The 11,752-nt window shown below is 43.0% G+C and overlaps 1 protein-coding gene across 1 annotated transcript in view; it reads right to left on the bottom strand.

Moving 5' to 3' along the window:
* Positions 1 to 2,136: 2,136 nt before the first annotated feature.
* Positions 2,137 to 11,752, bottom strand: part of nhsa (Nance-Horan syndrome a (congenital cataracts and dental anomalies)) — a gene marked incomplete at its 5' end in the record, with an annotated part of 16,215 nt that continues 6,599 nt past the window's right edge. The window contains 4 exon segments of the mRNA XM_014000969.1: positions 2,137 to 2,893; positions 2,973 to 3,096; positions 4,218 to 6,932; positions 9,900 to 10,031. Of these exon segments, the coding sequence (XP_013856423.1) occupies positions 2,269 to 2,893; positions 2,973 to 3,096; positions 4,218 to 6,932; positions 9,900 to 10,031 (3,596 nt within the window). The 3' untranslated portion in view covers positions 2,137 to 2,268.

The following is an 11,752-nucleotide window of genomic DNA, read 5'->3' as shown; positions in this document are numbered from 1 at the left end:
ACACTGACCCAGGGGGCATCAATTAAACCTGAAATCTTGTGTGCAGCTTATTTCATACTAAGTTTCAAGATAGGTTTGTCTCTGCAAACACAATGAGTGTATCTCATTAAAAAAATCATTTCTAATTAATAAAATAAGTTTGAATAAAACTCGTTATTAAAAATATCAGCAGTTGGCTGTTCATATTTCAGATTTAGGTTGTTTAAACCAAACCAGAGGATAGACTGAGACTTTCTGTCAGGTAGAAAAATAAATACATTCAGTTTGTTTTGTGACACAGAAGACGTTAAAAGTTATATTTTTGATGGTGGGGAGGGGGCATCTGGCACAAAAACAACTGCAAATGCCGAAATCCTGACCTGCTTTTTCTCCAACACAATAACCTAACTTTGTGTCTAATATCCTCCACAAAACAAACACTTTTGCTTTGTCTCTTCTTGTTTCCTTTCAAGTAAAATAAGGCATTATTTATTCCTCCTGAGCACTTTCCACTCGCCTCTTTATGCTACTCCTAAACGCACCAAGTCAGCAAACCAGAAACAACCAGAGATTTTTTATATACAACCTTCTTTTTGTCTCTGTGATTTCACCTCCTCCAGCTTTTAGATCACTTGTTTGTCTTTTCTTACACCTGCTCCTTTCATGTCTCCACAGAYGGTCAGGTGGGCACTTCCTGTCTCACTTCACTCAGTTATTGTGTGACAAATCTACCACGTTGRATCGTTCGGCCTAAATCTGATCAAAGGTTTAAAAACGAGAAACTAAGAGGGATTTGGTATGTTCTGATGGACGAGGAGCAAAAACAACTTAATACGTCACAAGGCTTCGAGAAATAAACAAGCTGTGTCTAACTGCATAGGTATTCACAGAATACGACGTTAAATATCTGATGCCAAGTTTAACTGGAGGAAAAAATCAACAGCAAAAGTGAAAGGTTGAAAGAAAGTATGGGGCTGCAAGTGTAWGATGAAACGTTTAAAAATTTCACTAACATATTTTTCATTATTTAGCTCACTTTTTGAGTTAAAAAAATTTACGCTAACATTTTATTCTTATGTAGCTCAGTGTTCTAACATTTAGTTATTTTTTTAACTAAATGTTTCATTTAAATGTTAAAATACATTTAAATATTAAATCCTACATTTAAATGCTAAGTAATGCTATGTTGAAGTTCACATTTAGGTATTTTGGAATGGAATGCAGCCTTTGCTGTTATGACATCATCATCCTGAGACAATAGCAACCGTTAGCGCTCCAATGCAGCTAAAGCTTCCCTACAACACATCTAACTTGCAGTTATGGCTGGTGTCTGGGCTGCACTTCAAATGCTGGACCACAGGGACCACCATATTGTTTTTATGAACACATTTTGAATTTAGATTTTAAATATTATCTTTAGCAGTGTTAGAAGTGGCTAGCGGTGGCCATTGTTGATGTTTGTCATCTGACGCTAACTTCTGCTAACACTTATAACACTACTGAAGATAAAATATCAAATCTAAATTCAAAATGTGTTCATAAAAAACAATATGGGTGGTACCTGTGGTCCAGCATTTGAAGTACAACTCAGACACCAGCCATAACTGCAAGTTTGATGTCTTGTAGGGAAGCTTTAGCTGCATTGAAGCGCTAACGGTTGCTATTATCTCAGAACGATGACATAGGCTGCGTTCACTCCAAAATACCTAAATGTTTACTTCAACATTTAAGGTTTAACTTTTACATTTAGTTTTAAACACTTACATTAAGCATTTAATTTTCAACTATATTTTTTAACATTTAAATTTAAGATTTAGTAAAATTAGCTAAATGTAAGAACAGTGAGCTAAATAATGAAAAACATAACATTTCATTTTACACTTGGCGCCTCATAAGAAAGAGCTGAAAGGAAGGCAACAAACTGGGTGGCTCAATCATGGCTTTTACAAGGATAACTTTTAAAAAAGATCACTTTAAAACTATTGTGCTCTGAGTTGGGAGTTTTTACGAGCTTATAAAAAGATATTTTCCCTACAAAATACAAATGTAAAAATAGTTTGGTTTCTGACTTGTTTTATGAAGTTTCTGTTTCAGTAGTAAATATTTTTTTCTTTAAAAATATAGATTGTATAAAACAACATTTAGTGGAGAAAATGATCCAAAAGAAAGTATTCGGATGTATTTCTTATTATTTCAGCTCCTGCTTTCTGCTTCTATAAATTATCTTTTTTTCTGGTCTGTTAGTTTTTGATGTAAACATATTTAATGGTTCCTCCTTTGTTCTGTTTTCTACATGGACCCCTGCGACGAGCAGTCATCGTGGGGGCTTCCGTCTGAGTTTTCCGTCTCGCCCTCAGAAATAGCTTGCATGGGGGCTGAGTACAGTCTGCTGCGGCTGCTGTAGCGGCTGCTGCTGGCGGGTGGCGGGATTCGGGAGCGGCCCTGCCTGGAAGAAGGAGACGCGAGGAAGGATTTCGGGGAGAAGCCCTCGGAGTTTGCTTTAGGGTAAGGGTTGAAAAGCTGGTCTTGTCCCGACTGGAGCAGCTGCAGGGGGGAGGCGGGCTCCTCTGACTGCCTGGGGGACTCCRTCATAGAGTCTCCGGGTGATTTGGAAGTGATGGGACTCTTCAGGATCTCTGCAGCCGACATGCGGTAACTGGAGTCGGAGCGGCTTCCCTTTCTGAGCAGCAGCAGTTTGAACTCTTCGCTGGAGGTGCTGGACTTCTTTGCGTTCCTGTAGATGGGACCCGAGACTCGATGCGAGCCGGGCGGTGTGGCAGCAGGGGAGGGCGATGCAGCTGAGGCYGGGGAACCGACGCTGCTGTTGGACAAAATGCTTCCAGACGAAGCACTGAGGCGGTTCCTCCCAGCCATCTCCGTGGAATCTTTCCTCCCCAGTAATTTCCTCTTGGACCTGTGGGAGGACGACATTTCTGTGACCATCTGCGTAAACTAGGAGGGGAGACAAACAAACACACATCAGACACACTCACCTGTGGATCATAGCAAACAGATCCTCGGTGGTACGGGACTTGGTGGGCGACAGGAACACGTCATCCTCTGGTTTTGATTCGTCGTGCAGCGCAGACACAGAGTTCTCACTGGCTGTGGAGTCTGCTAACAAACATTTAACAGCTTTTAGCACAATGCCTACCATATTTTCTACAACCTGGTTAGATCCCAAAGAGACAGTTTGGATTAATCTTGAAATGGTCGTTATCTCTGAACACTATCATAGCTGCAGTAGAACCAGTGGGAATAGAGACCTGATAAAGAAACATCGTTGATAAAGTGTCTGATTCAAAAATAATGTGTAAAGACCAGATATACTGATTTCTCCACAACCTTATTTTCCCATCAGTTACTCTACCTCATATGTGTCAAACTCAAGGCTGGCGGGCCTAATGTGGCCCCTCATGACATTTTATGTGGACTAGAACAGCTTCAAAGATGTATTAATGACATAATCAAATATGCTGCATTAAAGCCAGCATTAACCATTAACTACATCTCCCATAATGTTGATTATTTTACTCGCTGCATGACGGCATCTCACCAYCAGGTAGAGCTGCACAGGATTCAAAAGTTGCCAGCGAAATTTGCCGTGCAAATTTAGATGCATTTTTTCCGGCTACAATTGCTGTGGCCCTGTTGTACTGGGAAGTGGGAATTCCCCATTTAAATTTAAACTGGAACTCCAGTGGGAATTCCCTGTCAGAAAGTGGGAGAGTTCAGAATCCAAGATGGCAGCTACTCACCACAACTCAACAGTGAGTAAAACTCTCTTACTTTTAATTCTAATAGTATTTCTGTATTATTTATTTCACATTTAGTCAGTCATACACGTAGTACTTTTCAGTGTTTGTAAGAGGAYGTGTTAAACACTGTTTCTATGCAGGAAATACCAGGTAGAGCTCAGTTATTGTTTGTTAGTGGTGCTCAGTTGTAGCAGTGAGATGAGGAACGTAGTGTTTTGTGTTTAATCAAAGATAAACATGAAACACTGAAGTTAATTACAGCTGGTCTTTTGAAGACCATCATAATGCTCATGTGTTCCTCTGTGAAAATAAGTTCGACACCCATGCTCTACCCAGTTAAACTTTGTATATTTTGTTTGTTTTATTAATTATTCTTTTACATTTTAACATTTCTCTTTATGCTCAATTATTCATGTTGATAATATTAGCATTTTTTGAATCAGACGTTGGGATAAAGCATGAGTGATTGAGATAAAGTACCTCTGCAGACAGAGTCCTCCATCTCCTCTGTAGATTCATCTCTCCAGTCCTGTGAGGCACTTTCGGCTGAAACACCCGATGAATCGTTTTCCACTTCAATGCTGCTGTCGTTGCTGATTGAGCTCTCCTGGGATGTCTCCAGGTGGCTGTCAACAGCAGGCACATTATCCAGACTGCTGGATCTCTTGGGGGAACTGTGCAGAACGGGAGGGGTGGGACACATTTCTTCTCCGGGCTGTTCGCTGCTTTGCTGCAGTGACAGCTCTGGATGGGAGTCTCCGGAGCAGACGGATGTTACCGGTGACTCTCTTTCATGACCGAGGAGTGTTTCAGGAAGGTCTAAACATGATTCTGAAGTCAGCCCATCAGCTGTGGTCTCTACAGGGGCCTCTTGATCCTGGTTGTGGCTCTCTTCAGACGTGAGCTCTTCGTTTGAGGTAAACACGGATTCACTCAGCTCTGTTATGAGTTTATCATGATGATATGAGTTGTGTGGAGACTTAGTGCTTGTGAAATTAGGAGAATGACAAAATGTTTTGCTTTCRTCCTCCCGCTGCTTGTTGGTGGGTTTCAGCTGGACTGAGTGCAGCACAGAGGGTGTAATGGACAGAGCGTGGGCGCTGAACACCTCTACAGGTTTGGATGTGACTTCCTCTTTTAGCTTAACGAGAGAAGTGTTTTCAGTCTGGGGCCTGAAGGCTGAAGCCTTGTTAACTCTGTGAACCACACTGAGGTCCAGGTGAGAAGGAGGAATCACCGGCAGCTCCAGGTCTCTCTTCGAGGCCGCCCCACCCTTGGTGGAGTGTGAGTGCAGAGACCGTGACGAAAGAGAGGACTTCCTCTCTGGGACTTTGGGCTTCCTCTTGCCACCCGCAGGCGACAGCGGYCCGGGGAAAAAGGTGGAGGGGAACGAGGAGGTGGGGGTTTCTGACTGACTGGAGTAGCCRCTGGACGGGCTCGCCAGGCCCGCCAGCTTCTCTGGGGAGGTCAGCTTGAACTCTCCTTCTACGGATGGGAGGGAGGGGGTGGTGGCTCTGGAGCCGGGCTGGGACGTCTGGGACTCGGAGCCTTCCTGTGACTTGATGCACTCAATCACAGTCGTCCCGGTGGCTGTGCTGGAGTTCGACAAGGATCGGTAAGGATCGCTGGACTTTAAATCATTAAGGAGCCACAGATCTGCATARTCTGACTGCACAACACCTTCGTCTTTAAACGATTGTGTATCTTTGGAGTTTAATACATCAGGTAGATCGGTGGAGCGCTCCACTCCCCACATCACAAGGGGCTCTCTGAGTAACGAAGAGTTTTCTACGTAACCTTGTGAGCCGAACAGAGCCAGCTGCATTTTCCTCTCCCTGGACAAGTGAGGAAGCTGCTGCCTGTGTGTAATCTTTGGTTTGCTCTTGTCCGTGATGTTCCCGTCGCTGCAGATTTTTCTTAAAGAGGAGCTCCTCTTGGGCGGAGACGGCTTTGCCTTTGGTTTCCTTAAGGAGAGGCAGCGTCTCCCCAGAGTCAGGTGACCGCTGATGTCAGAGAGAGCGTAATCAGAACCAGAGGGTGCATAGTTATATGTGAAGCTCCTGCTCCCTTTGAGACCGCAGTCGAAGTGCATGGAGGTGTAGTAACCTTCCGTGTCCACAGAGTAGTGTGAGACAGTGTCCGCCTTCTCCGACGGCGGCTTGTCGGAGAAGCTGCTCTCGCAGGTGGCCATGCTGGTGAAGCTAGGACAGCCCAGGCTGCTCTCRGCCTCTCTGCTCGGCTCGGGGCTGAAGCCCTGAGAGTGAGAGGGCTCTGCAGGGGGGTAGCCCCAGTCCCCCTCTGCGGCTGTGCTAACTCCTACTTCCTCTAAAATATCCATAGCTGTTGAGGAGAAGGAGCCTGCCCGCTGAGTCCTGAGACCCTGGTAGTGGTCCGACGTGAAGCTGGTCTGCTCGTCGTTGGCGTGGGGGGCAGCGTTCAGGGAGAGCTCGGAGTCACAGTGTGAAGAGCCGGTCAGAGGCGGGGAGGCTGCAGTCGGGATAGTTTCTGATGTCTGAGAGGGGCATGTAGAGTTGCTCCCACTCCAGTTCCCACTGGAGGACTGGTGCTCGTCCTTGTGGTCCATCTGACCCGCCAGCCCCCCCGCGGCGGAGACAGAGTGGATGGGGCTGCTGAAGGTATCGGAGCTCGACGAGATCTCACAGCTGCCCATGTTCCTGGGCAGCTGAGCTCTCGTTCGYTCCATCCACCGGCGCTCTGGACTCTCAGACAGCTGCTTGTACTTCAGGTCCCCCATGGCCTGGTCGTCGGTACTCTCTCCTTCGTCCTTCAGAATCCTCTCCCTCTGTCCAGGCAGAAAGGCCTCGGTGGAAAATGGGGAAAGCTCCTCGTCATCGTCGCTGTCATTCTGCCCGTCGTCCATCATCCTGCTGCTGTCTCTGGGCAGACTAYGTGAGCGCAGGTGAACAGCGACCGAGGTGGTGAACATAGTGTCAGCGCTGTCCGACAAACACAAGATGTTTCCTGCCGAACGGGACTGTAAGAGAGACCCTCCCTGGCCTTTGTGAACCCTGATCCTTCTCCGAGATGGTGCTCCTGAGATCAGAAAATCTTCTGTCTGGCAGCCTGAGTCTCTGGTGTTGAGATGGCTGGACAGCTCCTCGTTGGATGGGGTGATATCTGGGGAGACATGAACTATCACCGTCCGCTCCCTGGAACCAGGAGAGTCATCAGAGTCTGGGGGAGGAAAGAAGTTTACACATGWGAACTGATCACTTATAACCTGGTTCCTAAACTCAGATCAATGTTTTAAACTATGTACTTATATATTTATTTACCCATTGACACATTCACTCAGCACTATCACAGCTCTCTACAAAGCTAACGTACAAATCTATATATGGAGACTAAGCAGTGCTTTAAATCACATTCATACACTGATGGGACACATATCAGAGACGGGGTGAAGTGTCTTGCCCATGGACAACACTTCAACGTACGACTGGGGGAATCAAACCACCAACTTTCTCACTGGAGGACCACTGCCCTAACCACTCTGCGGTGGGCACAGCTAATCAAAAAGTTATAACCAAGGTTATAATAGTTTTGAATTTTTCATTATAGTTTAGTTTTATTTCGTTATGACTTTTTTCTTTTAATTCAGTTAGTTTTAAAGGGGCAATATCATGTAAAATCTACTTTTTTGAGTTTAAATCATGTTATGTTATACTCTCATAAAAAACATGCCCAAAGCCTTGCTTTGACTCATTCATGCATGTTTGAGAAATCCTGCAGCGTTTTTAGGCAGGATTTCAGAAACGCTTCTGGGATGTGTCTTTAAGCCGAACAAACATAAACAAATACTTGTTCTCAACAGTGAGACTAATACAGGYWGACACAAAACATACTAAAGATGCTRCAYGGCACGCACACACAAGGCACATGACGCAGGTGTTAGGGGATAGCTACTTAATGTCGGCKCCAAACATTTTGTTGCAATCATCTAAAAGACAACACCAGACCACCCAGATCCTATCCCAGCACTTTCTGTTGATAAACAGTAAACCTTGTTGTTAGCCTACTTTACTTGTAGCATTTATGCTAGCCTCATACAGYGTTCTACTGGAGTCGGTCACACATACCGTGATATTACTATCTACTGTTCATAAATATTAAACATCACCATTAGGTTTATTTGATCAGTAAAGAAGAAGTGGCTGTTTTTATATGCCCATGGGGACCGTGGATTGACTTTCATTCATTTTCTGGTAATTTTATATCCTARCCCTGACCATTTAACCCTAAAACTAACCTCACRGGTACGTACCTGACCCAAAAACTGACCWAAACGCAATTCACCCCATGGTCCTAAACYCAACCCCCTACCCAAAATTAKCATTCGTACCTGTGGGGACMAGGTATTGGTCCTCACGACATGCATTAGGTCTCCATGAGGCTGCCTTTTTCTGGAAAATGGTTCCCATGATGTAGCAAAAATGTGCCCACACACACACACCCACACACACATATATGATAAACCATTAGAGACCAGTAATATACCTTTTTAACAATTACGCTCATTTTCCAAGCCTGCCAACCTTTCAACTGAACTTTCCTGTGATTTCTGAAGTCTGTACGGTTGTTTGAGAGAGCAGCAGATAATGTGAGACATTATGAGTGGAGATAGCTATAACAGTTTCCAAAGTCATTAGCTGTGTTTCCATTGCAAATGTGTGCAAAACTTTGTTGATATTCTGATAATGTCAAAAAAACACAGTTTCGCAATTACGGTGTTTCCATTAAGTAAGAAATGCTATTAAAGTCACGCGTGAATACATTTGTTCTCGTGACACGTCATTACAAACATGGCAGCACCRGATGTAAACACATGCATATTGCTACCACGACACTAACACTCATCATCAGCCATCAGAGGAGACGTCTGCGTCTTATCCAGGCTTTCGAGCAACAAGCCTCTTATATTTGGGAGTGGCTACGTATGCAGCGTTTTTGGCAAATTGTTGTCGGTGAGTTTACTACTTTCTTTTACAACTTCAGTGATTTTACTACTACTTCTGCTTCCTCTTGTCTTCTTCTTCATCGTCTTTTCCGCCAGTAGAAACAGCCGGTTCTAGATCAAGTAACTCGTGATGCAAAAAAGTGTTTTAATTGCAGTTTTACTAAATACACCAATTTCAATAAGGCCGAAAAACCACCTCATCCTAGTGCAAAACCATTTAGTTGAAAAAAGGAAGTTTTTTTCAAAATTGACTGTTTCCATTGAGCAAATTTATTTTCAAAATTCTAATTTGCACATTTTCATGGTCAACAGAAACACTGCTAGTGAAAACATTAATCTGCCACTTACTTGCTGTGAGTAAATCAGTTGAACTGGYCACACCACTGGGTTTACCAAGATTATAACAGTTCATCAATGTCTTTTTATGTTTATGATTTTATTATATCATATTTAATTGTTGTCTTCTTTAAATAAATCATTATTTACTACATACTACACAATACCATGTTATTTAAAAAGCACTTAAAAACAACATGGCTGAGCAAAGTCCTGTAAATCTCAAGTACATTTAAACCAAAACAAAAACCCAAAACACACAAATCTGGACAAAAAAGAAAAATAAATTGTTGCTAATAAYTCTAGTTGGTACTTTTTTCTGTGGTCTTCATTGTTTCCTCCTCTCTGGCAGCTCAGTATACAACATCCTTCATCCAGTATATTCTGCACACATCCAGACCCTCTGATAAACTCGTTTCTAATCCCGTTCATTRAGGTCACTACCAATAAAATCCTAACATCGTCAGTTCTCCCACCTCTTGTTTTTGTTAGTTTCACTGTCTCCAAATCAAACAATTTGTAAACCTTGTCTTTTATTCTTGTAGCATCCATATGTCCCAGATTACCTCCACCTTCCTAGACTTTTCTTCTCCCTATTCTCWCTATAGATGTTGTCTGCAAACACCATCATCTATGACTCCTGTCAGACTTAATCAGAATGTAATTCAAACTCTCATTCATTTTCTTTCCTGTAAACTGAAGCAGCGTGTAAAACATTACAGCAAAAGCATGAACCCACAGCTTTACTTTGATGACAGTACAGTAGTCGAGGGAAGTATTTTTCAGGCACACCACATTGCTGTCTGACGAGAAGAGGTAAAATAATAACAATAAACAAAATAACCCACCTAAATCCTGTTGCACCTGTCTGGGAAAGCCAGCGACGGTCCTCCGTCTCCTCAGCTTCCGTCTCCTCTGAAGCAAAGACTGGGAGTAAACGAGTGAGCAGCGCACACTGGCATCTCTGTCGAAGCCAACCCCTGCAACCGAGACAAGACATGTGAGGGGTCTTTGTTTGCTGGCAGTGACAGAGTTTCTTTCTTTAACTTCCACACTGTCATAAAGAAGGGAAAAAAGCTAATGTGACAGTCGAGTGAACTAAAATAGGCTCTTTACAAAAATAGCATCTAGAAGAGGTGGTTATAGATCTAAAGAGACATAAAGCTGTAAGATGATTGGACTCAATGCTTTTTATAACTAACATTAAAAATGAACAAACAAATGCAAATGACAAAAAATATTGCTGTGTTTAAAAAAACTAAAATACACCCTGCTCTTAACGCATGCATTTAATCTTCCTGCTGCTCCTGCATCAGTGACCACCATGTGACATGATACCTCGACTCAGGCCTTTCAGCACCATAGCAATCACAGGACTTTGCTTACAATGTGCATTTTTTTAATCCTCCACTGTCTCTGACCCAGGCTGAGCTGATGTACGGCTGAGCAGATGAGAGCCACAGTAAATAACATCAAGCCGATCTTTTCAGCAGTTTGAACAAAACTCATTGGCATTCACGTCACAATATGTCCCCTCTTTGCAACTGCAGGCACAAAGTGTCAGAGCAGGAGAAACACAGCAGAATGCTGTGAAAACAAAAGGAAACAAACTAACCTGGCCTTGCAAAGCAGCAGGTTGATCTCTAAATCTCTTTTCTTAAACAGATTTAGAGTCAATACTTTAATATTTTAAATGAGAAGCTGCAAGTTTTGGTCATTTTGTACACAAACCTATCATCAGGATGAACCCATCATGAGTCTGTTTGTACTTATWAAGTTTTTGTTTAGAATATGATCTGGGATCACAGAAAAAAATAGAAATGATCATGACAAGAGTTGAGGATCCAAAATTTTAGCCARCTGCATTTTTAAAATGATCRTTATTATTAACCTTTATTTGACCAGTGAGATCATGGTTCTGTTTTTAAGCGAGGCCTGGACCTGAAGGCTGCCTGGCCTGTGGGAGGAAACCAGGGTACCCAGAGAAAACCCACACAAACATGAGAACAACATATAAACTCCATACAGGAAGACCCCAAAGTGGGACTGAACCATTTTTGCTGTTTAACCACTTCATTGTCATGCTGCCACATTTTTAAATGAAGTTGAGAACTTGGTTAAAAATAGAGACAGGATAAAGATCTGTCTGTTTGTCTTTTGTGAGACAGACAAAACACCAATATTTTGATGAATATTCAGAATTCATAACTCAAACTACACTGCTGGACAATAACAACATTTCTACCTGGATGTAACTAAGGTCTATGATGTGGGGTTACTGCAGGTGGTCAGGTCCAGGTTCAGCAACAGTCTGTGCTCAAAGAACGAGGTCAGCTGACCACCTGAATATACTGAATGACCAGGTTATTCCATCAATGCGTCGTTGATAACAATGCCAGGATTCATAGGGCTCTTATTGTGAAAGAGTGGTTCAGGGAGCATGAGACATCATTTTCACACATGGATTGGCTCCACAGAGTCCACTGAGAATCTTTGGGATGTGCTGGAGAAGGTCAGGCTCTACCATCATCAGTGAAAGATCTTGGTGAAAAAGTAATGCAGCACTGGATGAAATAAATCTGGTCACAATCCTGAAGCTTATTGAAACAATGACACAGAAAATGTGTGCCGTAATCAAAGCTAAAGGTGGTTCAATAAAATATTGTGATCCCTTTTTTTTTTGGTGGCAACATAATTAACT

Source organism: Austrofundulus limnaeus, unplaced genomic scaffold (assembly GCF_001266775.1).
Source record: "Austrofundulus limnaeus strain Quisiro unplaced genomic scaffold, Austrofundulus_limnaeus-1.0 Scaffold8, whole genome shotgun sequence".
NCBI classification, from domain to species: Eukaryota; Metazoa; Chordata; class Actinopteri; order Cyprinodontiformes; family Rivulidae; genus Austrofundulus; species Austrofundulus limnaeus.
The sequence above is the reverse complement of the archived record's forward strand: the minus strand, read 5'-3'. Positions and strand labels throughout refer to the sequence as shown.